Source organism: Sus scrofa, chromosome X (assembly GCF_054392235.1).
Source record: "Sus scrofa isolate SSC_HxYL_T2T_F1_AM1 chromosome X, Sscrofa_HxYL_maternal_Yorkshire_Landrace_v2.0, whole genome shotgun sequence".
Classification (NCBI taxonomy): Eukaryota; Metazoa; Chordata; class Mammalia; order Artiodactyla; family Suidae; genus Sus; species Sus scrofa.
The window spans coordinates 66,823,022-66,846,706 of record NC_139401.1 but is presented as its reverse complement, the minus strand read 5'-3'; the positions used below and the strand labels follow the sequence as shown (position 1 = coordinate 66,846,706).

The window sequence follows — 23,685 nt, the reverse complement described above, 5'->3', positions numbered from 1 at the left end:
TTGCAAGTTATGGTTTTCTCTGGGTAGATGCCCAGGAGTGGGATTGCTGGGTCAAATAGGAGTTCTATGTTTAGTTTTCTGAGGCATCTCCATACTGTGTTTTTCCACAGTGGTTGCACCAATTTACAATCCCACCAACAGTGTGATAGGGTTCCTTTTTCTCCACACCCTCTCCAGCACTTCTTGTTTGTAGACTTTTGGATGATGGCCATTCTGGCTGGTGTAAGGTGGTACCTCATCGTGGTTTTGATTTGCATCTCTCTAATAATGAGTGATGTTGAACATCTTTACATGTGTTTTTTGGCCATCTGTACGTCTTCTTTGGAGAACTGTCTGTTTAGATCTTCTGCCCATGTTTTGATGGGGTTGTTTGTTTTTTTTTGGTATGGAGCTGTGGAAGGTGTTTATAAATTTTGGAGATTAATCCCTTGTCAGTGGATTCACTTGCAAAGATGTTCTCCCATTCTGTGGGTTGTCTTTTTGTGTTGTTTAGGGTTTCCTTTGCTGTGCAGAAACTTCAAAGTTTGAGTAGGTCCCATTTGTTTATTTTTGTTTTTATTGTCAATACTCTGAGAGGTGGATCTGAGAAGATGTTGCTGTGGTTTATGTCAGAGAGTGTTTGGCCTATGTTTTCCTCTAGGAGTTAGATAGTGTCTGGTCTTATATCTAAGTCTTTAATCCATTTGGAGTTTATTTTTGTGTATGGTGTTAGGGAGTGTTCTAATTTCCTTCTTTTCCATGTGGCTGTCCAGTTTTCCCAGCACCACTTATTGAACAAGCTGTCCTTTCTCCATTGTATATTCTTGCCTCCTTTGTCATAGATGAGTTGGCTGTAGGTATGTGGGTTGAATTCTGGGCTTTCTGTCCTGTTTCACTGATCCATATTTCTGTCTTTGTGCCAGTATCATGCGGTTTTGATGATTATTGCATTGTAGCATAGTCTGAAGTCCAGGAACCTGATTCCTCCAGCTCCATTTTTCTTTTTCAGCAGGATATCTTTGGCTGTTCTGGGTCATTGGTGCTTCCAAACAAACCTTAAAATATTTTGTTTGATTTCTGTGAAAAATGTCCTTGGTAATTTGGTAGGGATTGCATTGAATCTGTAGATTGCCTTAAGTAGTATAGTCATTTTGATAGTATTACTCTTCCAGTCCACGAGCATGGTGTGTCTTTCCATCTATTTGTGTCATCTTTGATTTCTTTCACCAGTGGCTTATAGTTTTCAGAGTACAGGTCTTTTGTCTCTTTAGGCAGGTTTACTCCTAGGTAGTTTTTTCTTTTTGGCTGCTCCTGTGATGTGTAGAAATTCCTGGGCCAAGGATCAAACCCATGTCACAGCTGCAGCCTGGGCCACAGCAGTGACGACACCAGATCCTTAACCTACTGTGCCACTGTAGAACACCAGAATTTCTTTTCTTATATATGTAATTTTTGTCTCTTTATTGATATCCTCTATTTGGTAAGACATTTTCATCCTTTTTTCCTTTCATTCTTTTTCCATGAACTGCTTTGGCCCATTGACCATGTTTAAGCCAGTTTATTTAAAGTCTTTGTCTTTTATGTCCACTGTCTGTGTTTTATTAAGGGCATTTTCTCTTTTTTTCTTTCTTTTCTGTGAATGGGCCATACATTATTTCTTTGTATGCCTTTTTTTTGTTGTTAAAAAGTAGACATTTTCAATATTATAATATAATAACTTCGGCAATTATCTTTTTCTCACTACTCACAGTTTTTTGTTCTTGCTGTGGCTTGTAATTGTTTGTTTAGTAACTTTTCTAAACTTTTTTAAAGACTGTGTTCTTTGATTCCTTCACTCTAACTTGCAGTCAGCCAATGGTTTGACAAAGATTTCTTTAAATGCCTGGAGCTAGAAAAAAAAAAAAAAAAAGGAAGAAAGAAGAGGGAACAAAAAAAGTTTCTCTGTCTTTGCATATTGACTCTGTGTTGGGCATTCCTTTAACACTTAGTCATGCTGTTTATACCTCTGCTTTAGGCTTTGCTTCCTGCTTTCATGGAATGTAAAGCTGGAGGTGAAAGCTTGGGATATTCTCAGGTGTTTTCTCAGCATGTGTCTTGCCCTGGACACATGGCTTTCTAGATACCTCATTATATGTGTGAGGTTTTCAAAGCCATTATTCTCCAAAGTAACTCTCTGCAGCTTTTCTTCCTAGGCTTTCAACATGAATATTGTTTGCCCCAATTGTCATCTTTTGCCCCAAGCAGCAGTAGCTTATTCCTTTCTGTTTCAGTGTTTTTGAAGAACACCCTCTGTTTAGCCATTTTTTCTACCTTGTAAGAGTTCTGCTTTAGGAAAAACAAAGTCAAGCCCCTTGTATTAGTCCTTCTGGGAACCCCTGGACAGGTCATATCAAACAAACCCAGTTCCTTGGCAACAAGGTCCCTATTCTGTTCCCTTGGCAACCAGGCACCCATAGCAGGAATGCAAGCTACCATCTTCAAGATTGCCACTGCACCAGTGAATGGGATGGGGCAAGACTAAAGTTAAAATGCTGCAGAACTTTACTACTGTCACCTTTTCCTTGACTTAGCATTCACTTGGTTGCTGTAAATCTTTTACTGTTTTCAAGAGTGCCAGCAATTTTTTTCCTGACAGTTTTCAAGTTATTTTTATCAGTGTTTTTTTGAAATGCCAGGCCCTTGGAGTTCCCTACTGTGCCATTTCCTCTGATGTCACTCACTATTTTGAATCTTTATTCTTTGTGTAAACCATGATTTTTTTTTTGCTTTGGAAATTTGTATGATAAGTAATGGTACTTATGTACCATTATTATGTACCAGGCATTATTATTCTCAGTGCTTTATAAATATAAATTTATTTAATCTTTACAACAACCTTGTGACAGCCTTAAGAAGTGAGTATGATTATTTTCTCCATTTTATAGGTAAGGACTGAGTTAAAAAGAGTTTTAGGAGCTTACCAATGGATATGCAAAACGTGATGAAACTGGATTCAAACTTAGTTGGCTTCAAAGTCCTTGCTCTTTACAACTATACTATTTTTTCTCTTGATTAGAAATGAATATTCTTCTTATCTCAGTGTTTTTAAATTTCATGATGATATATCCTGGTGTGTATCTTTTTGCATTCATTTTTCTGAGCACTTGGAAATCCATTTCAGTCCGATAATTCTGTTTTGTTACTCATTTTGTTGATGACTTACTATTCTCTGTTTTCTCTTTCTAGAGTACCTATTTTTCAGATGTTAGGTTTCCTAGATTGGTTTCCTAATATTCTTATATTTTCTTACTTGTATTTCATCTCTTTTTCATTTTATTTTACTATTTATGTGATTTTTCTCAATTTTTATTTTCCAACTGTTCTCATAAACTTTTCATTTTGATACCATGCTTTTAATTTCCAGGGGTGCTTTTTATTTTTCTGAATATTCTGTTTTCATAGCATCTTGTTCTTATTTCAGGGTTGCAGTATCTTATTCTCTCTCAGAAGATATTGACAGATTCCTCTCCCTCATTTTTTTTTGTATAATTTCCGGTTTTCTCCAAGGTGATTTTTTTTTGGTCTGTGCATATGTGCGTGTTTGTGTATATTTGGTCTCTGAATTTCTACTAGATGCTTTCATCAAATGTTTGATTATCACTTGATGCTTATATTTAATAACAAAACACTAAAAATCTCATTGGAAGCTCTGTTCCTGGGTCTTCTCTGTAAGATATTTTGGATGAGATGATTTGTACGGTGAGTGGTTTGCTCATTTCAGTGTCCTTGGATCTTTTCTCTTGAGCTGATCAAGTTTCTGATAAGAGGCTCTTCCAGTGATTCAATACATGCCTCCTGGGTTCTGGAGTCAAGGAGGAGGAAGCAGGCTGGATCTTGATATCCAGTATGTGAATTTTTAATTTAATCATCCTCTTTTCAATATAGCACCCCTACCTTCAATTGTGCCTCATCTCCCAAAGTTCAGAGATCCTCTGTTTTGCCCCCCTCTTGCAGTTGGTTGTAGGGTAATAGAAGAACAGTTGCTTGTCTGATGGAGTGAGAAAGGAGACTTGAGAGTCTAACTTCTTTTAAAATAGACTTTCAGGAGTCCCAGCTGTGGTGCAAAGGGATTGGTGGCATCTTTGGAGCACCGGGACACAGGTTCAATCCCTGGCCTGGCACAGTGGGTTAAGGATCCAGTGTTGCTGCAGCTGTGGCATAGGTCACAACTGTGGCTCGGATCTGATCCCTGGCCCAGGAACTCCATATGCCATGGGGTGGCCAAATAAATAAATACGTAAATAGACTTTCAACCAAGTCTTCTGTTTTCAGCCCTTTCAGATGTACCTGAGGTGCCAACTGTTGAATTTGGGAGGAGGATTTGGCAATATAAATTGGGTTGCTTTTCAGATTTCCCCACTGCTAGCATATCATTCTGTTTTCTCATGTCTGTTAAGTCAATTACTAATTTATCAGTATCTTTTCTAGCTTCCAAAATTATGTCACTCTTGGTCTGCTCTTATATTGTCCTTATCCTAGTGGGTTTGTACTTCTAATTTATTTTAATTTAAGAGTATCAGAAAGTGTAAAATACTGAGGAATAAATTTACCTAAGGAGATGAAAGACTTGTACACTGAAAACTATAAAAAAACTGATACAAGAAATTAAAGCAGACACAAATAAATAGAGAGATACTCCATGTTTATGGATTAAAAGACAATATTGTTAAAATATCCATACTACTCAAAGCTGTCTACAGACTCAATGCCATCTCTATCAAAATCCCAATGGCATGTGTCACAGAAATAGAAAAACCATCCTAAAATTCATACAGACTCTCAAGAGACCTTGAATAGCTAAAATAATCTTGAAAATGAAGAATAAAGTTGTGAGGCCTCATACTTTCTGATTTCAAAGCTTATTGCAATGCTATAGTAGTTAAAACATTTTGGTACTGGCATAAGGACAGACATACAGAACAGAATAGAGCTCCCAGAAATAAACCCTTATCTATATGATCAAATGATCTTCAACAAGGATGTCATAGCCACTCAGTGGGGAAGCAGCAGTCATTCCAACAAATGACAGTGGGAAAATTAATGACATGCAAAAGAATGAAGTTGGAGCCATACCTTATAGCATACACAAAAGTTAACTCAAAATAGCATGGAGAGCCTAAATGTAAGACCTAAAACTATAAAATGTAGGGGGAAAACTCTATTACATTGGATTTGGCAGTGATTTCTTAGATATGCACCAAAAGTACAGGCAGCAAAAGCAAAAATAGAAGTGACATCAAACTTTAAAACTTCTGCACATCAAAGGAAACAATCAATAGAGTGAAAAGGCAGTCAACCTTTGGGAGGAATAAAATATTTATAAATCATATATTTGATAAGGGGTTAATACCCAGAATATACAAAGAACTTCAACACAACAATAAAAAAAAAAACCCCGATTTTAAAATGGACAAAGGACTTGAATAGACATTTCTCTAAAGAAGATATACACATGGCCAACAAACACATTAAAAGATGCAGGTATTTCCTCAATGCAGGTATTTCCTCAATACAAATCATTGAGGAAAAGGAAATTAAAATCACAATGAGATATTGCTTTATACTTGTTAGGGCAGCCACTATCCAAACAAAACAAAACAAAAACAAAAGAAAATAGCAGATGTCAATGAAGACGTGGAGAGATTGCAACCATTGTGCACGTTACCGAGGATGTAAAATGATGCACATACTGTGGGAAACAGTATGACAATTCCTGAAAAAATTAAAGAATAGAACTACCGTATAATCTAGCAAATGTTTTTTGTTTGTTTTCTCTGCTTTTTGGTAATTGTTTCCTTTTTCTCACCTTCCAAAAGGCTAGAGGGACATTTTTAGAATTACATTTTATCTATATTATTGTTGAGTGCTGTGCTTATAAGGACACTGGTTATATTGGATTTAGGACACACCCTAATTCAGTATTATTTCATCTTGAATACACTGCAAAGATCCTATTATCAATTGAGGTAATGTTTGCTGGTTCCAGGTAGCCATAAATTTTGTAAGGAGAGCATTATTCAACTCAGTATAATCTTGATAGCATGAGTCCTTTTACTTTGTTCTTCTTCAACATTGTTTTAGCTGTTCTAGGTCTTTTATTTTTCCATATTCCTTATAGAGTCAGCTTGTCAAGTATGGTAAAAAACCATTGGAATTTTGATTGAAATGGCATTGGATCTATAGTTAATTTGGAGAGCATCACTATCTTTGTGATGTTGGACTTCTTATCCATGAATGTGATATATTCTAATTTATATAATCATCTTTAATGTATTTCAACATAGTTTTATAATTTTCTGCATAAAGATATTTCACAGTCAACTGCAATCGTAAGTGATATATATGTATTTTTAGGTGTTTGTCATTGGTGTATAAGAATGAGTTTGCTTTAAAATGTTTATTTAATATCCAGCAAATTCTTTGAACTCTTTTATTAATTCTAATAATTTTATCTGTAAAGTGTCTTGGATTGTTTGCACTTGCATGTTTTCACCGTCTCTTATTTTGGCCAGAGCCAAAATAATTTATTGATTATTTATATTCACATTATAAATTACTAGAGGACAGAAACTTTTCCTTAGTATGCTTTGTGGAATAAATGGGCTCTGAGTTGCATATTGTAAGATATGAAAGGAGACTCTTAGGTAGCGTTTAGGGGAAGAAAACTTTTGCACAGAATTAGAGCTAATAAAGGGAAAAGAAAACCTAGAGAGAGGGGAAATAATTGAATTGAAGGATCAAGGATATGTAACAGAAGAGTAATTATTAACTATGCCTTTGTTGGGATGGAGCTTCCAGTAAAGAACCTCTAAGTTAAGAGTTTGTATTTTATTTGGAAGGTTGATAGAACTATATACTATTAGGAAACTCATGATTTTAATTCTAAAGCTCAGTGAAATTAGTGTGCTTTTGATGAGCTTAACGTTTAGGCAAAATGTGAAAATCTAGGGCAAGAAATCTTGTAATGAGAGGAAATGATGAGATAAAAGTTGGAAAGGAGCAAACTATAGTGTTATTCACTTAAAAGGAATGAATGAATTAAATAACCAACTGCTCTTTTTTTTTTTTTCTGAGACATCCTCCCTATATCCCAAAAGTTGGTTAGGAATAACTTAAGGCATTGACATGATAGCAGAAGGTAATGCTGTAGTGTTGTTTAGAGGCAGAGAAATAAAGTGTTTGGAAAATCGTATCTTAGATCACCAGGAGAAATAATGACCTGTTGTTATCACTGAGATATCTTAGGATTAGAGAAAGCTGAGTAAAGGAGAGAAGCTAAATGTCTTAAAGTCATTAAGGAAGAAAGCCAGGCAATTATCATTCAATTATTGCTACACTGTTATAATTGAACAAAATGTAAAAGTACATAATCTATAAATGTTTAAAACAGTAGAATCACAGAGAGAAATAGCTTGGAACTTGGGACTAAACAAATAATAGGTTTGCTTTTTCTGAATTTTAAGAACATAATTTATAAAGTAATATGCAGAAAAAGAAATTATCTAGTTAATTAAAAATAAAAAGCCTCATACTGAACTCAGAAATTAGTAGTCAAACTCATTTTAACAGCAATCTAACTGAATTTTAAAAATCATCTGTAGTCTTATCTTGGCATTGTAAAGTAGATATTTGGTTGGATTTGTCATTTCTGGGCCAGTAGATATAGTAGTGGCTGGAGGCTCTAGAGATTCCATGAATCCTGGTTCTATACATCCATTTCTATATGACCAATATACAAGGAACTTAGAGATCTACCTTCTTTGTATTGTTTTTTGCCATTGTGTATTGCTCGCGAAGTGAGATGTTAACCACTCCATGGAAGGCCTGGAAAGTGTTTTTTAATGAGGTATTTGTATAAATCTTAATATTTAATATCCCATTAGAAATGTTTCACAAGGACAGCGATTTTTGTCTGTTTTGTTCACTGATTTATCTCTAAAGCTTAAAACAGTGCCTAATAGATAGGACATGCTTAGTAAATATTTACTATTGAGTGTATGAATGAATGAGTGAATGGGGCAGTACTGGTAGTTAAAAGTTTTTTTTTTTTCTTTCTGTCATTACATTGAAAATATGCTGCAGGTCTCTTGAAAGATATTTTAGTATTTTGTAGCTTTGTTCTTATAAGTTCATTGTTATTTTGTATTATTTTCTCCCCTAGGAAGTAGCATTTAATCTAAGTACACTGGAAGGGATTGTGAGGGCAGAAACAATGAGGGAATTAAATAAAGACTCAGTACATTTAAATGTTCACCAAAAGTTTTATTTTCCATTTTTCTCTTTATAAATTAATTGCAAGCCTCTAGGTAGCAAGTGGGTGTAAGCTGCATTATTCCTGTATAGCTACATAATTGGTGTGGCTCTGTGTGAACCTCTGGGATCTGGGGCATGTAATGAGTTAAGCTTTTTCTGCTGAAATGTCAAGAATGCATTTAAATACTTTTGGATTCTTGCCAGACCCACATTACCAAGACTATTCTTTATTTTAGATTTAAATATACGGTAGGTCTGATGTGCTCAGGCATGCATATTGAACTTCTACTTTTTGAATGTACTGTACTGTAATTCAAAGGGAAACTTTTTTGAAGCAAGACAGGTCTTTACACATTTCTTATGAATAACTTGCCTCAGATCTTGGGTTCTTAATTGAGGATCAGCTTCTGTAGTCTTACTCAGGTAGAACTTATAAAGGACTCCTTTATATGGGTATAATCAGATTCTGGGTAGATGGTTTCTGTAAATACTGAAGGGATATTTGGGTAAATAATTAGAATAAATTTTTTTCTCCTCTGCCACTTCCCAGTATTTGATAGATGAAAATTCTGTAAGATACGGTGTTGATAGAGGAACTGAGATGCCGATTAACCCATAAGATTATTTTCCTATGACGCCATTCACATACTACTTGTTCCTATTTTTACCTCAGTGGTAATTTATGTATAGAAAAATTTTGTTGTTATTAAGAGATCCATTAAAATAATTATTTCTAAATAAGTCTTATGATTAGATAGTGCTTTGGACACATTTCAGAATTTCAGAATTTTTTTAAGTTGTATTAAGTTTGAAAAAATTCATTCATATTTTGTCCTCCCTTTAGTGGTGATTTTGTTTTCTTTGAATATACTCTGGTTTCTTTTTTTTTTTTTTTTGTCTTTTTTTTGCTATTTCTTTGGGCCGCTCCCACGGCATATGGAGGTTCCCAGGCTAGGGGTCTAATCGGAGCTGTAGCCACCGGCCTACACCAGAGCCACAGCAACGCGGGATCCGAGCCACGTCTGCAACCTACACCACAGCTCACGGCAATGCCGGATCGTTAACCCACTGAGCAAGGTCAGGGACCGAACCCGCAACCTCATGGTACCTAGTCGGATTCGTTAACCCCTGCGCCACGACGGGAACTCCTACTCTGGTTTCTAATGCCTTTTACTGAATCTGGCAACATACAGAGGCATTTTAGCCCATTCTTTTTCCTGGTCAATGATTAGGTTTCCCATTTCCTGTTACAAAGGAGCTTTCAAGTTCTGTTCTAATGTACTGTATTACTTTTACATACATAACTAATGCCACACCCTGAATATTTTGTAGCTCCTCTTTATATAAATTGAGAGGTTTTGATAAAGATGAGTGGGTTATTTTGATGTACAGAACCCTTTAACTATTTCTTAAAGACTCTGAAATGATAGATTTTTTTAATATTAAGGTAATCATGAATCTGACCTATCTTTTTTTTTTTTTTTATATTGCAGACTGAATATCTTCACAGTCTCTGTTACAACTTTGGAATAGAAACCTACAAGAATAATAAATATGAAGAAAGTTCTTTCTGGCTTAGGTAATGTAAACAAAAATAATGAGTGTAAATTCAGGATTATTATCATAGAGTTCATTTAATACTTACTGTAGGGTTCTTTGGCATTTTAAACATTTTAAGACTTCAAAAGCCAACATGCTAAATTTATTTACTGCTTTATCAGGTATTGTTTATTATTCTTGTTGATAGAAAAATGTATTTTACTCTTAATATAATGTAAGAGCATGTTCTCCCTCCATTCCTCCTTTGTATTTCCATCAACAATATGGAAATTTTTTTTTTTTTTTGCTTTGGTACATACTGTTGTGTGCCATACCCAGGTGGGTAAATAGTAGTAGGATTAACTAAAATTACTAGTCTTAAATGAATTTTGGTATTTTCATATCAGTCAAATAAGTATATATTAAGTACTTACTATAAGGCTTAGTATAGGAATATAATTTGACCCAAAGTCATATTTTTATCAAAATCTATATGGTAACAAATTTATAGAGCACTGCTATATTTAAAAAAAAATTTTTTTGGCCATGCCAGTGGCATATGGAAATTCCTGGGTTAGGGATCGAACCCATGCCACAGCAGTGACCCAAGCTACAGCAGTGACAATGCCAGATCATTAACCCACTTGTGCCACAAGAGAACTCTGAGCACCACTATATTTTGACTTTTGTATTCTTTTTTTTTTGGTTTTAGTGCCGCACCCACGGCATATGGAGGTTCCCAGGTTAGGGGTTGAATTGGAGCTACAGCTGCTGGACCTATACCACAGCCACAGCAATGCAGGATCTGAGCCATGTCTGTGACCTACACCATAGCTCACGGCAATGCTGGATCCTTAACCTACTGAGCAAGGCCAGGAATTGAACCCTCATCCTCATAGATCCCAGTCGGGTTTGTTACCACTGAGCCATGATGGGAACTCCTTTTTTTTTTTTTTTGTTTTTTGATTCTGGCATTCTTTTTTTTTTAATTGTTATTTCCCCAACACAATTTTTTTTCCACTGTACAGCATGGGGACCCAGTTACACATACATGTATACATGCTTTTTTCTCCCATTATCATAATCATAAGTTATTAGACATAGTTCTCAGTGCTACACAACAGGATCTCATTGTTAATCCATTCCAAAAGCAATAGTTTGCATCCGTTAACCTCAAGCTCCCAATCCATCTCACTCCCCCCCCCCCCCCCCCCCCCCCCCCCCGGTCAGCCACAAGTCTATTCTCCACATCCATGCTTTTCTGTGGAAAGGTTCCTTTGTGTCATATATTAGATACCAGAGATAAGTGATGTCATATGGTGTCTGTCTTTCTCTTCCTGACTTACTTCACTCAGTGTGAGAGCCTCTAGTTCCATCCATGTTGCTATAATGGCATAATGTCATTCTTTTTTATGGCCGAGTAGTAGTCCATTGTGTACATATATACCACATCTTCCCAATCCAATCATCTGTCGATGGACATTTGGGTTGTTTCCATGTCTTGGCTCTTGTGAATAGTGCTGCAGTGAACATGTGGGTACATGTGTCTCTTTTAAGGAAAGTTTTGTCTGGATATGTGCCCAAGAGTGGGATTGCTGGGTCATATGGTAGTTCTATGTATGGTTTTCTAAGGTACCTCCATTCTGTTCTCCATAGTGGTTGTACCAGCTTAGATTCCCACCAGCAGTGCAGGAGGGTTCCCTTTTCTCCAGGCCTCCTCCAGCACTTGTTATTTGTGGACTTATTAATGATGGCTGTTCTGATTGGTGTGAGGTGGTATCTCGTGGTAGTTTTGATTTGCATTTCTCTAATAATCAGGGATGTTGAGCATTTTGTCATGTGCTTGTTGGCCATCTGTATATCTTCCTTGGAGAAATGTCTATTCAGGTCTTTTGCCCATTTTTCCATTGGGTTGTCGGTTTTTTTGCTATTGAGTTGTATACGTTGCTTGTGTATTTTAGAGATTAAGCCCTTGTCTGTTGCATTTGTTTGAAACTATTTTCTCCCATTCTGTAAGTTGTCTTTTTGTTTTCTTTTTGGTTTCCTTTGCTGTGCAAAAGCTTGTCAGTTTGATTAGGTCCCATTGGTTTAGTTTTGCTCTTATTTTTGTTGCTTTGGGAGACTGACCTGAGAAAACATTTGTAAGGTTGATGTCAGAGAATGTTTTGCCTATGTTCTCTTCCGGGAGTTTGATGGTGTCTTGTCTTATATTTAAGTCTTTCAGCCATTTTGAGTTTATTTTTGTGCATGGAATGAGGGTGTGTTCTAGTTTCATTGATTTGCATGCAGCTGTCTAGGTTTCCCAGCAATTCTAATCTTTGACAAAGGAGGCAAGAACATAAAATGGGAAAAAGACAGACTTGAATTTTTGTTACGAAGATGAGATTAAGGAAAACAGGGAGGATTTGAATTCTAGCCTAATTATACTTTGTTTTAATCTTCCTGCCAGATTATTTTCCAACATCTTTTGGGGAGATAAAATTAACTTGGTGAAGTATTGTCAAATTCCTTGAAAAAGATTATATTTTAATGTGCTTAAAAAGAGGTAAAAATAATTATCAATCTTGTGATACCTACTTTTAGAATTATTGTAGAGTTTAAATGCAATGATGCATGTATTGTAGATTGTTTTTTTTTTCTAGTGCAAATCAGCTTGTAAAATTTATTTATTTATTTATTTATTTTTATTTTCCCACTGTACAGCAAGGGGATCAAGTTATCCTTACATGTATACATTACAATTACATTTTTTCCCCCACCCTTTGTTCTGTTGCAGCATGAGTGTCTGGACATAGTTCTCAATGCTATTCAGCAAGATCTCTTTGTAAATCTATTCTAAGTTGTGTCTGATAAGCCCAAGCTCCCGATCCCTCCCACTCCCTCCCCCTCCCATCAGGCATCCACAAGTCTTTTCTCCAAGTCTATGATTTTCTTTTCTGAGGAGATGTTCATTTGTGCTGGATATTAGATTCCAGTTATAAGTGATATCATATGGTATTTGTCTTTGTCTTTCTGGCTCATTTTGTATTGTAGATTGTTTAGTTACATGCTTGGGAAATAGAAACTGCTCAATAAATGGTAGTAGCTGATGGTATTGCTAGGTGATGTGTTTGCTATTTACTGCAAATGAACATTAGTGTGGCTACTTCACTAGTTTATTCTAAAATTTACCACAGTGAGTATAGCACAGGGAACTATGTATGACGGAGTCACTTTGCTGTACAACAGAAATTGAAGAAACATTATAAATCAAGTATATTCTAATAAGTAAAACTTTAAAATGAAATTTACCACAATGAAATCAAATGCAGATTACTTTGACTTCCCAGGTAAAAATATTATAAAGACAAACATCCATATCTTCTATCTTATACTGCCAAGCTCTGGGACAGTTTTTCTTTGTGCTTTGATTATCCATATGTTGAGAACACCATTGGGAGCAGTTGATGATACAAGCAGGAATGAATAGCTGCTAATTAAGCATCTTTCTCTATAAATTTTATACCAGGAGGAGGCCATGGAAAGTGAATATATTTTCTACAGTTGTAACCCTTTTGAGAGAGTCAATTTGAAAGTACCCATTCAGCCTAAAAGGAAAACCCCTCATTTTAACCCAAACGATATCAAAATTGCTGTAGTATATTGGAATTTTGTTGAAGTAGAAGCCTAGAACATAAAGGGTGGTAGCGGGTATTATTTATGAAGCTCTTTTCTTTCTCTCAGTTCTTGTTAACAGATCTCAGTTTAGGACCTTTCTCAGTTTTTATCTCCCCCCTAACTTTTCTTTTGCTAAGAAAAGTTCATAAACAGCTGCTGCTTTCCTTGTTTTCTGCCACACCTTTTGGGTTATGTCTCCTTATTAGAGATGTCACAGATTAAGAAAGGCTGTTGTAAATATGATTGAAATTGGGAATCCTTCATTTTAATTTACTGTGGGTATCAAGGTACCTGTATCATTGTATTCAACTGACAAATTCAGTTAGGACTGCATAGAATATAAGTTTTCAGATCTCTGTTTTTTTCATCTGTTTGTTTTTGCTTTTTAGGGTCGCACCCATAACATATGGAGGTTCCCACACTAGGGTTGGATTGGAGCTACAGCTGCCAGCCTATACCAAAGCCACAGCAACGCGAGATCCAAGCCATGTCTGTGACTACACTGCAGCTCACAGCAACACCACATCCTTAACCCACTGAGCGAGGCCGGGGATTGAACGTGCAACCTCATGGTTCCTAGTCGGATTCATTTCCGCCGCACCAGGATGGGAACTCCAGGTTTTCAGATCTTTGAAATGAGTGTTGGAAATATGGGTTTTTGTTTAATAAAGTACAATTTTTCTTTTTCTCCCTTTTTGTAATTCTTACTATATTGAGTGCTTCTGTATGCTGCTGGCAGAGACAAGAATAAGTAGGTGGGAAGAGACTGCTGACATAGAACTTTCTTCTGCACTATAGGGGATTTGTTAGTGGCCTCTCAGTTGCCTTGGTGGAATTTCAGTTTAGTGTTTGATATTTTAAAGTCCTTTCTGGAGTTCCTGTCGTGGCGCAGTGGTTAACGAATCCGACTAGGTACCATGAGGTTGCGGGCTCGGTCCCTGTCCTTACTCAGTGGGTTAACGATCTGGCGTTGCTGTGAGCTGTGGTGTAGGTTGCAAACGCGGCTCGGATCCCACGTTGCTGTGGCTCTGGCATAGGCTGGTGGCTACAGCTCTGATTAGACCCCTAGCCTGGGAACCTCCATATGCCGTGGGAGCGGCCCAAAGAAATAGCAAAAAGACAAAAAAAAAAAAAAAAAAGTCCTTTCTAATAATTTGGATATATATTTTGCTGAACTTGTCTTTTTAGAAAAGGTGTTCAGAAATTGCAATGTAACTAATTAGTATTCTACAAGTAGCACTATATACCAAACAAAGAGGCTTTGGAGTTGTATTAATTTACTACAAAGACTACAGATTCCCCCCCACCCCGAAAGGAAAATGATCTAATCCCAAAACTTTAGTCATATTCTTAATCATGGATGATTTTTCCTTGATTTTTAGTAGTTCTTTCTAATCATTCTACTGTGTTCCTTGGAGCTACTGGCTAATAAGCACTGGGGGAGGCTCACTTTTCCACTTTTGCTGTAAAATCTATTTTCTAATTATGGCAAATTAAATTTAGGGAAAAGAATCAAAATGAATGGGTAATACCCATGGATATAGTAAAAGTAATGTTTAAAACTTTTTTACTGATGAAATAAGTTATATGTGCTAATTATAAAAATTTAAATATCACGAACATATGTAATATGGAAAATAAAAAGTCCCCTGTAATCCCACACTCATAAATGCTCAATATTAACATTTTAGTTTTTTTCCACTTTATCTCACTATCTCTAATACAACAAGAGATCACCAACTAGGAATTTCCCTATGTATAGTCTTTAGCTTGGTTTCATTTCATTAACCTTATTTATTTAAACTCCATTTTGAAAAAACTCAGCTCCTTAAATCCTCCAAATGCATGTCATTAAAAACTATAGTTTTTAAAAAGCTCTTTTAATATGTCAAATGACAAGGAAAACGTATCATTGTTTCTGCACCACTACAATAGGAACTCCCAACACATTTCTTCTTCATATTATTTTCCATTATGGTTTATCATAGGATATTGAATATAGTTCCTTGTGCTGGACAATAGGACCTTGTTGTTTATCCATTCTATATATAATAGTTTGCGTCTGTTAACCCCAAACTCCCAATCCATCCCTCCTCATCACCACCCCCCTTGGCATTTAGGTTGTTTCCATGTCCTGACTGTTGTAAATAGTGCTGCTATGAACATAGGGGTGCATGTATCTTTTTTAATTATAATTTTGTATGGATATATGCCCAGGAGTGGGATTGCTGGATCATATGATAACTCTATATTTATTTATTTATTTGGCCGTGCCCTTGGCATGCAGACGTTCCTGGGCCATGGATCGAACACTTGCCATAGCAGTGACAATGCCGGATCTTTAATAATCTGTTGAGCTGCCAGGGAACTCCAACAACTCTATTTTTAGTTTTTTGAGGAACTTCCATATGGTTTTCCATAGTGGCTGTATCAGTTTACATTCCTACCAACAGTGTAGGAGTATTCCCTTTTCTCCATACCCTCTCCATCGCTTGTTTTTATTTTTTAATTTTTAAATTTTTTAAAAACAAATTTATTTTTATTAGGGTATACGTGATTTATGATATTGCATTGATTGCTGCTGTACAGCATAGTGATCTAGTCATACATATATACATTCTTTTTCTCATATTATCTTCCATTGTGGTTTATCCCAAGAGACTGAATATAGTTCCCTGTGCTATATGGTAGGACCTCATTTCTTATCCATTCTAATGTAATAGTTTGCATCTACCAACTCTAAACTCCCCATAAATCCCACTTCTCCCCCCAGTAACCACAAGTCTGTTCTCTATGTCCATGAGTTTCTTTCTGCTGTGTAGATAGGTTCATTTGTGCCCTGCTTTAGATTCCACAGATAAGTGATATCATATGGTTTTTTTCTCTTTCTGACTTCACTTGGTATGATAATCTCTAGTGCATCCATGTTGCTGCAAATGGCATTATTTTGTTCTTTTTTATGGCTGAGTAGTATTCCATCGTATATATGTACCACATCTTCTTGATAAGAAGATAACTCACAGAGTTCCCATCATGACTCAGTGGAAACAAACATGACTAGTATCCATGAGGATGTGGGTTCCATCCCTGGCCCTGCTCAGTGGGTTAAGGATCTGTCGTTGTCATGAGCTGTGGTGTAGGTTGCAGACCCAGCTTGGATCCTGTGTTGGTGTGACTATGGCTGGCAGCTGCAGTTCTGATTCAGCCCCGAGCCTGGGAACTTCCATATGCTGCAGGTGCAGCCCTAAAAAGCATAAAAAAAAAAGATTAACTTACTACAGATAACACTTTATAGCTGTAAGAAGGCTTACAGATCATCTAGTTCAGTAATTAAGAAACCGTGTTCTGTGGTACCCTTGGATTCTGCTAGAAGAGCTTCAGAATCTCCTTTAAGAGAAGGAGGAGCCTTATTCACACTTCTCTATGATCCCAATCTTGCTTCACGGAAGTTAGGCTTTAATCAATTTCCTATGTAGTATGTCCTTGTAAGATTTTGTTTGAAAAAAATGATTCATCTGCTTATAGTTTAAAAATGACTGTTATATTTCAGTTCCCATCGTGGCTCAGCAGTAACGAACCTGACTAGTATCCATGAGGATGTGGGTTCGATTCCTGGCCTTGTTCAGTGGGTCGGGGATCTGGCATGGCCACAAGCTGTGGTGCAGGTCGCAGATGCAGCTCGGATCCCGTGTTGCTGTGGCTGTGGTGTAGGCCAGCAGCTATAGCTCTGATTCAGCCCTTATCCTGGGAACCTCCATATGCCAGAGGTACAGCCCTATAAAGCCAAATAAATGACTGTTATAGATCAGCTTCATCTTGTACAGTTAAGGAAATGGAAATTTAGAGAGATTAAGAGATTGATGCAAGGGCACATGGCTGAGATACCGGATCTCTAGTCTTTTAGGAAGTCTTTCTCCAAAGGTAGTAGTAGTGTTTCCTCTCTTTGATTACTGATTTTAGTAATTTGAGTCCTCTCTATTCTTTTCTTGGTCAGTATAGCTAAAGTTTGTTAACTTGTTGGATCTTATCAAAACACCAATTTTTGATTTTCTTGATTTTCTCTATTGTTTTTTATAATTAAAAAATTTATTATGATTGATTTACAATATTCTGTCAATTTCTGCTATATAGCAAAGTGACTCAGTCATATACACACACACACACGTTCTTTTTCTCACATTATCCTCCATCATGTTCCATCACAAGGGTTAGATATATAGTTCCCTGTGCTATACAGCAGGATCTCATTGCCTGTCCACTCCAAATCTATTGTTTTTTAAATCATCTGTTTCATTTATTTCCATTATAATCTTCATGACTTTTCCCCTCTGTTTGCTTTAGGCTTAGTTTGCTGTCATTTTTTCCCTGAGAAATTTTTTTATTTTAAAAATTTACTTATTTATTTTTTGTCTTTTTAGGGCTACACTGGTGGTATATGGATGTTCCCAAGCTAGGGGTTGAATTGGAGCTGTACCTACTGGCCTACACCACAGCCACAGTAATGCCGGATCCTTAACCCACTGAGCAAGGCCCGGGATTGAACCTGCATCCTCATGGATGCTAGTCAGATTCGTTTCCACTGAGTCACAACGAGAACTCCTGTTTTTATTTTTTATTGTTTTGACTGCGCCCATGAGCATACAGAATTTCCCAGTCCAGGGATTGAACCTGAGCCACAGCAGTGACAACACTGAATCCTTAAACACTAGGCCAACAGGGAACTCCTGAAATCTTTTTTATCTTTTTAGGGCCACACCTGCGGCATATGGAGGTTCCCAGGCTAGGGGTTGAATCGGAGCTATAGCTGCTGGCCTACACCACAACCACAGCAATGCAGGATCCAAGCTGCATCTGCAACCTACACCACAGCTCGCAGCAATGCAGGATCCCTGACCCAATGAGCAGGGCCAGGGATCGAACCTGTATCCTCATGGATACTAGTTGGGTTCGTTAACCACTTAGCCACAATGGGAACTCCATGAGATCTTTTTTAATATTGTTGTTTATAGTTATAAAATTTCCCCTAACTATTACCATAATTTTTGGCATGTTTTCTTTTCCTTTTCATTCAGTTCAAGGTCGTTTCTAATTTCCCTTGTGATTTATTCTTTGACCTGTTGGTTATTTGGAGTGTGTTGTTTAATTTCCACATATTTTTTTTATTCTTGATTTCTGATTTAATTCCATGTAGGTAGAGAACATACTTTCTATGATTTCAGTCCTGTTAAGTCAGCTGGAACTTCTTAAGGCCTAGAATGTGGTCCATTCTAGAGAATGTGTTTATTTGAGAAGAGTATGTAGTCTGTTGCTACTACTGGGTGGAGTGTGATGTAGATGTCTGTTAGGTTAGTAGGTTTATAGTGCTGTTCAAGTCTTCTGTATCCTTTTTGATGCTCTGCCTAGTTGTACTATCCATTATTGAAGTCCCCAACTGTCCTTTTTGAATTATGTACCTCTCCATTCTATTTTGTCAACTTTTGCTTCATGTATTTTGGGGCTCTCTTGTTAGGTCCATATATGTTTATACTTATTATATCTTTCTGATGGATTAGCCCTTTTATCATTATAAAATATCTTTCATCTCTGGTAACATTTTTTTTGTTTGAAGTCTATTTTATTGGATATTATATAGCCACTCTAGTGCTAGCACTCTTACGCTTGTTATTTACTTTCATCCTCTTTGTTTCTCTGTATCTAAAGTGTGTCTCTTGTCAACATCATATAGTTGGATCTTGTTCTTTAATTTAGTCTGAAAATCCCTGCCATTTGATTATATTGTTTAATCCATTTATATTTAATGTTAATATCATTTTTGGATTTATACTTGACATTTTGGTTTTCGTTTTCTATGTCTAATGACTACTTTCCCCTTTTTTCCCTTTACTACCTCCTTTTGTCTTAGAAGTGGATATTTTTTGAAAACTAATGAATTTATTTTTATTTTGGTAGTATATATATATATCATAAAATTTGCTATTTTAGTCATTTTAAGTGTATAAATCATTAAAATGCATTAATTACATTCACTGTGTTGCAGCCATCATCACTATTTTCAAAATTTGGTTATAATTATTGCTTTATATAATCTTATGGATTTTTTTTTGTCTTTTTGTCTTTTTAGGGCTGCACCAGCAGCATATGGAGGGTCCCAGGCTAGGGGTCGAGTCGGAACTGTAGCCACCGGCCTACGCCAGGGCCATGTCAATGCGGGATCCGAGCCGCGTCTGAAACCTACACAACAGTTCATGGCAACGCCAAATCCTTAACCCACTGAGTGAGGCCAGGGATCAAACCCGCAACCTCATGGTTCCTAGTCGGATTCATTTTCGCTGTATCATGATGGGAACTCCTAATCTTACGTATTTTAAAGAAGATTAGAGAAAAAAGGAGACCATGAATATTCTTATAGAATTTTAATTTATTATTTGATCACACCCATGGCATGTGGAAGTTCCCCGGGCCAGGCATCAAGTTTGTGCCATAGCAGCAACCTGAGTCTCTGTAGTGACAATGCCAAATCCTTAATCTGCTGCTCCATGAGAGAACTCTGTATTTATAGAATTTTTAAATGTATTAACCTTCTTGTCATTTTTTATTTCCTTCATTTATTCCTGTAGATTTGAATCTGGTGTCATTTCCTTAATCTAATTATAACTTCATTCCAACCTGCTTCTTTATGTTGTTATTGTCAAATATATTACATATATAATACCCAAACGATAAAATTTGGTAGACATTTATGTAGGTGCTTTTTAAATAAGAAAGGGAAGGAAAAGAAGTATGTAATCATACTGTCTTTTATACTTATCTACCAGATTACTAACATTTTTTTTGGCCACACCCACAGCATATGGAAATTTCTGGGCCAGGAATCAAACCCACACTGCAGTTGCAGCCTGCACCATAGCTGCAGCAATGCCAGATCCTTAACTTGCTGTCACAAGGGAACTTCCAACAGTCTTTTTTAAATATGGATTTAAATTGTTGTCTGATGCCACTTGCTTTCAGCCTGGAGACTGTCCTTTTGTATTTCTTATAAGGCGGATTCGCTAGAAAGAAATTCTTAGTTTTTGTTTGCCTGGGAATGTATTTATTTAATCTTCACTTTGAAAAATAGTTTCCTAAATAAAGGCTTCTTAGTTGACAGTTTTTTCCTCTTTAAGCATTTTGAACATGTCATCCTTGCCTTGTGGTATTGTTTCTGATGAGTCAGCTGTTAATCTTACTGTTACTCCCTTTTATGTGATAAAACATTTTTCTCTTAACTGCTTTTATTTTTCCCCCTTTTGTTCTACACAGTTATGTGGAGGTTTTCTTGCCTTTTTTTTTTGAATTCTGAGGTCTTCTGCCAGCATTCAGTAGATGTTCTGTTAGAATCGTTTAATGTGTATGTTTTTTTTTCCTTTATCCGAGTATGGAAGTTTCTGAGCCAGGGATTGAATCTGAGCCACAACTGCCACCTATGCCACAGCTGTGGCAACGCCAGATCCTCAACCCACTGTGCTAGGCCAGAGATTGAACCCGCACTGCGACAGAGACAATGCCGGATCCATGACCTGCTGTGCCGCAGTGGGAACTCCCAGAGGTTTTTTTTTTTTTTTTTTTGAAATGTTTTTGGGAGAAGGTGACCTCCATATTCTACTCCTCCACCATCCTAATTTTTTTTTGTCTTTTGTCTTTTTAGGGCTGCACCTGTGGCATGTGGAAGTTCCCAGGCTACGGGTCCAGTTGGAGCTGTAGCTGCTAGCCTACACCACAGCCATAGCAATGCAGGATCTGAGATGCGTCTGTGACCTATATCACAGCTCAGGGCAACTCCGGATCCTCAACCCACTGAGCAAGGCGAGGGATCAGACCAACTAGTCATGGATACTAGTTGGGTTTGTTAACCACTGAGCCACTGTGGGAACTCCTCCTCTGCCATCTTGATCCAGATCTGTTTCTTAACTGCTTTTGGTATTTTCTCTTTGACTTTTAATAATTTGGCCGTAATGTGTCTGGGTATGGATTTTTTTTTGTATCATCCTACATGGAGCCTATTATGCTTCTTGATATGTATATTATTGTTTTTCATCAACTTTGGGACATTTTCAACCATTATTTCTTAGAATATGTTTTCTATCCATTTCTCTCACTTCTTTTCTTCTTGTACTCTGATTATACATGCCAATGTGTTTAATGATGCCCCACATTTCTCTGAGGCACTGTTCTTTTTCCCTCACTCTGTTTTTGTTTATGCCTTAGATTTGTATAATGACTTTCAATCTATCTTCAAGTTTATTTATTCTCTTTTTGCATGCCCAGTTCTACTTTGAGCCTCTTCTAGTAAATTTTTCATTTCAGTTATTGTCTGATGCAAGACAATAACTTGAGGATTTCCACTTGAGAATTTCCACCTTTTAAAATGATTTCTGGAGTTCCCATCATGGCTCAGCAGTAATGAACCCAGCTAGTATCCATGAGGACTCGGGTTCAATCCCTGGCCTCACTCAGTGAGTTAAGGACCCGGCATTGCCATGAGCTGTGGTATAGGTCACAGATGCAGCTTGGATCCCGAGTTGCTGTGGCTGTGGTGCAGACTGGCCACTACAGGTCCAATTCAACCCCTACCCTGGGATCTTCCATATGCTTCGGGTGTAGCCCTACCCTACAAAGACCAAAAAAAAGTAAGATTTCTTTCTTTTTTTTTTTTTTTTGGTTTTTGCCCCCAGCACTGCTCAGATTTCTATCATTTAATTGATATGTTACTATTCTCTATTTGATGAATCATTGTTATCATACCTTCCTTTAATTCTTTAATCATTATTTCCTAAAAGAAATTTTTTTTGTCTTTTTCTAGGGCTGCACTTGTGACATGTGGAGATTCACGGGCTAGGGGTCTAATCAGAGCTGTAGCCACCGGCCTACGCTAGGGCCACAGCAACGCCGGATCCGAGCCGCGTCTGAAACCTATACCACAGCTCATGGCAACCCCGGATCATTAACCCACTGAGCGAGGCCAGGGATCGAACCCGCAACCTCATGGTTCCTTGTTGGATTTGTTAACCACTGAGCCACGACAGGAACTCCATATTTCCTAAATTTTTTGAACATATTTCTGATAGTTGCTCTGAAATATTTTTCTAGTATGTGTAATGTGTGGGACCTCTCAAAGCAGTTTCTATTGCCTGCTCCTTTTCCTCTATATGAGTCACATTTTACTGTTTTATTGCATGCCATATAATATTTGGTTGAAAACTAGGCATTTTGGATAATATATTGTAGCAAGTCTGGATTCCAATTTCCCCTCTTTTTGGAACTCATTGTTCTTTTTATTGTTTGTTTGTTCATCTATTTGGTAACTGGACTGAACTAATTCTGCAAAGTCTATTTATCTCGCAGTATGTCCCTGCTGAGTTTTTCTTATATATCTTTCTGGGATTCACCCCTGCATTTGGATACATAAACCCTTGGTCAAAGGTTATATTAAGTCCACTTAGCCAGTTGGATTTTCACCCTTCCCTGTTGTATGTTTGTTTGTTTTAGAGACTATCTTCATAGTTCAGTGAATTTATTATCTTGCCCTGAATTCAGGCAGGGGCCAATAGTTAGTAGGTTCTCTTTCTGGTCAAGCCTGAAAGGGGAGTCTTGAGCATGTGCACAGTCTTCAAGACCACACCCCCTCAGTTTTGAGTGTGATTGATTTTTTTAAGACAGAATCTTTTTAGAGAAATTTTAGGTTTACAACACAATTGAGAGGGAGGTGCAGTGATTTCCCACATAACTTCTATTTCCCACATATCCATGCATAGCCTCCCCTATAATATAACTCACCAGAATGGTACTTTTTTTTTTTTTATCAAGGCTGAACTTAGGCATCATAATCACCTAAGTCTGCAGTTTACCTTAGGGTTCACTGTTGCTTATGTATATTCTATAGGTTTGGACAAATGTGTAATGACATGTATCTATCATTATAGCACTTTAGTATCATACAGAATAGGTTCACTGCCCTAAAAATTCTCTGTGCTCTGCCTATTCATCTCTCCCTCTCTGCAACCCCTGTCAACCACTGATCTTTTTAGTCTCCTAGTTTTGCCTTTTTCTGGAATGTCATATAGTTGGAATCATATAGTATGTAGGCTTTTCAGATTGCCTTCTTTCACTTAGTAATATGCATTTAGGGTTCCTTCATGTCTTTTCTTGGCTTGACAGTTCATGTCTTTTTAGTGCTGTATA

The 23,685-nt window shown here is 36.9% G+C and overlaps 1 protein-coding gene across 6 annotated transcripts in view; it reads left to right on the top strand.

Annotated features, from left to right (window-relative positions):
* Window positions 1-23,685, top strand: part of TEX11 (testis expressed 11) — a 382,097-nt gene that overhangs the window by 87,822 nt on the left and 270,590 nt on the right. For all 6 annotated transcript variants that reach the window (XR_014835135.1, XR_014835136.1, XM_003484125.5 and 3 more), the window contains exon 9: window positions 9,765-9,850. Coding sequence is in view for 4 of the 6 variants with exons in the window: in XM_003484125.5 (XP_003484173.3) it covers window positions 9,765-9,850 (86 nt within the window). In the remaining 2 variants the exon portion in view is untranslated. The remainder of the gene's footprint in view (window positions 1-9,764; window positions 9,851-23,685) is intronic.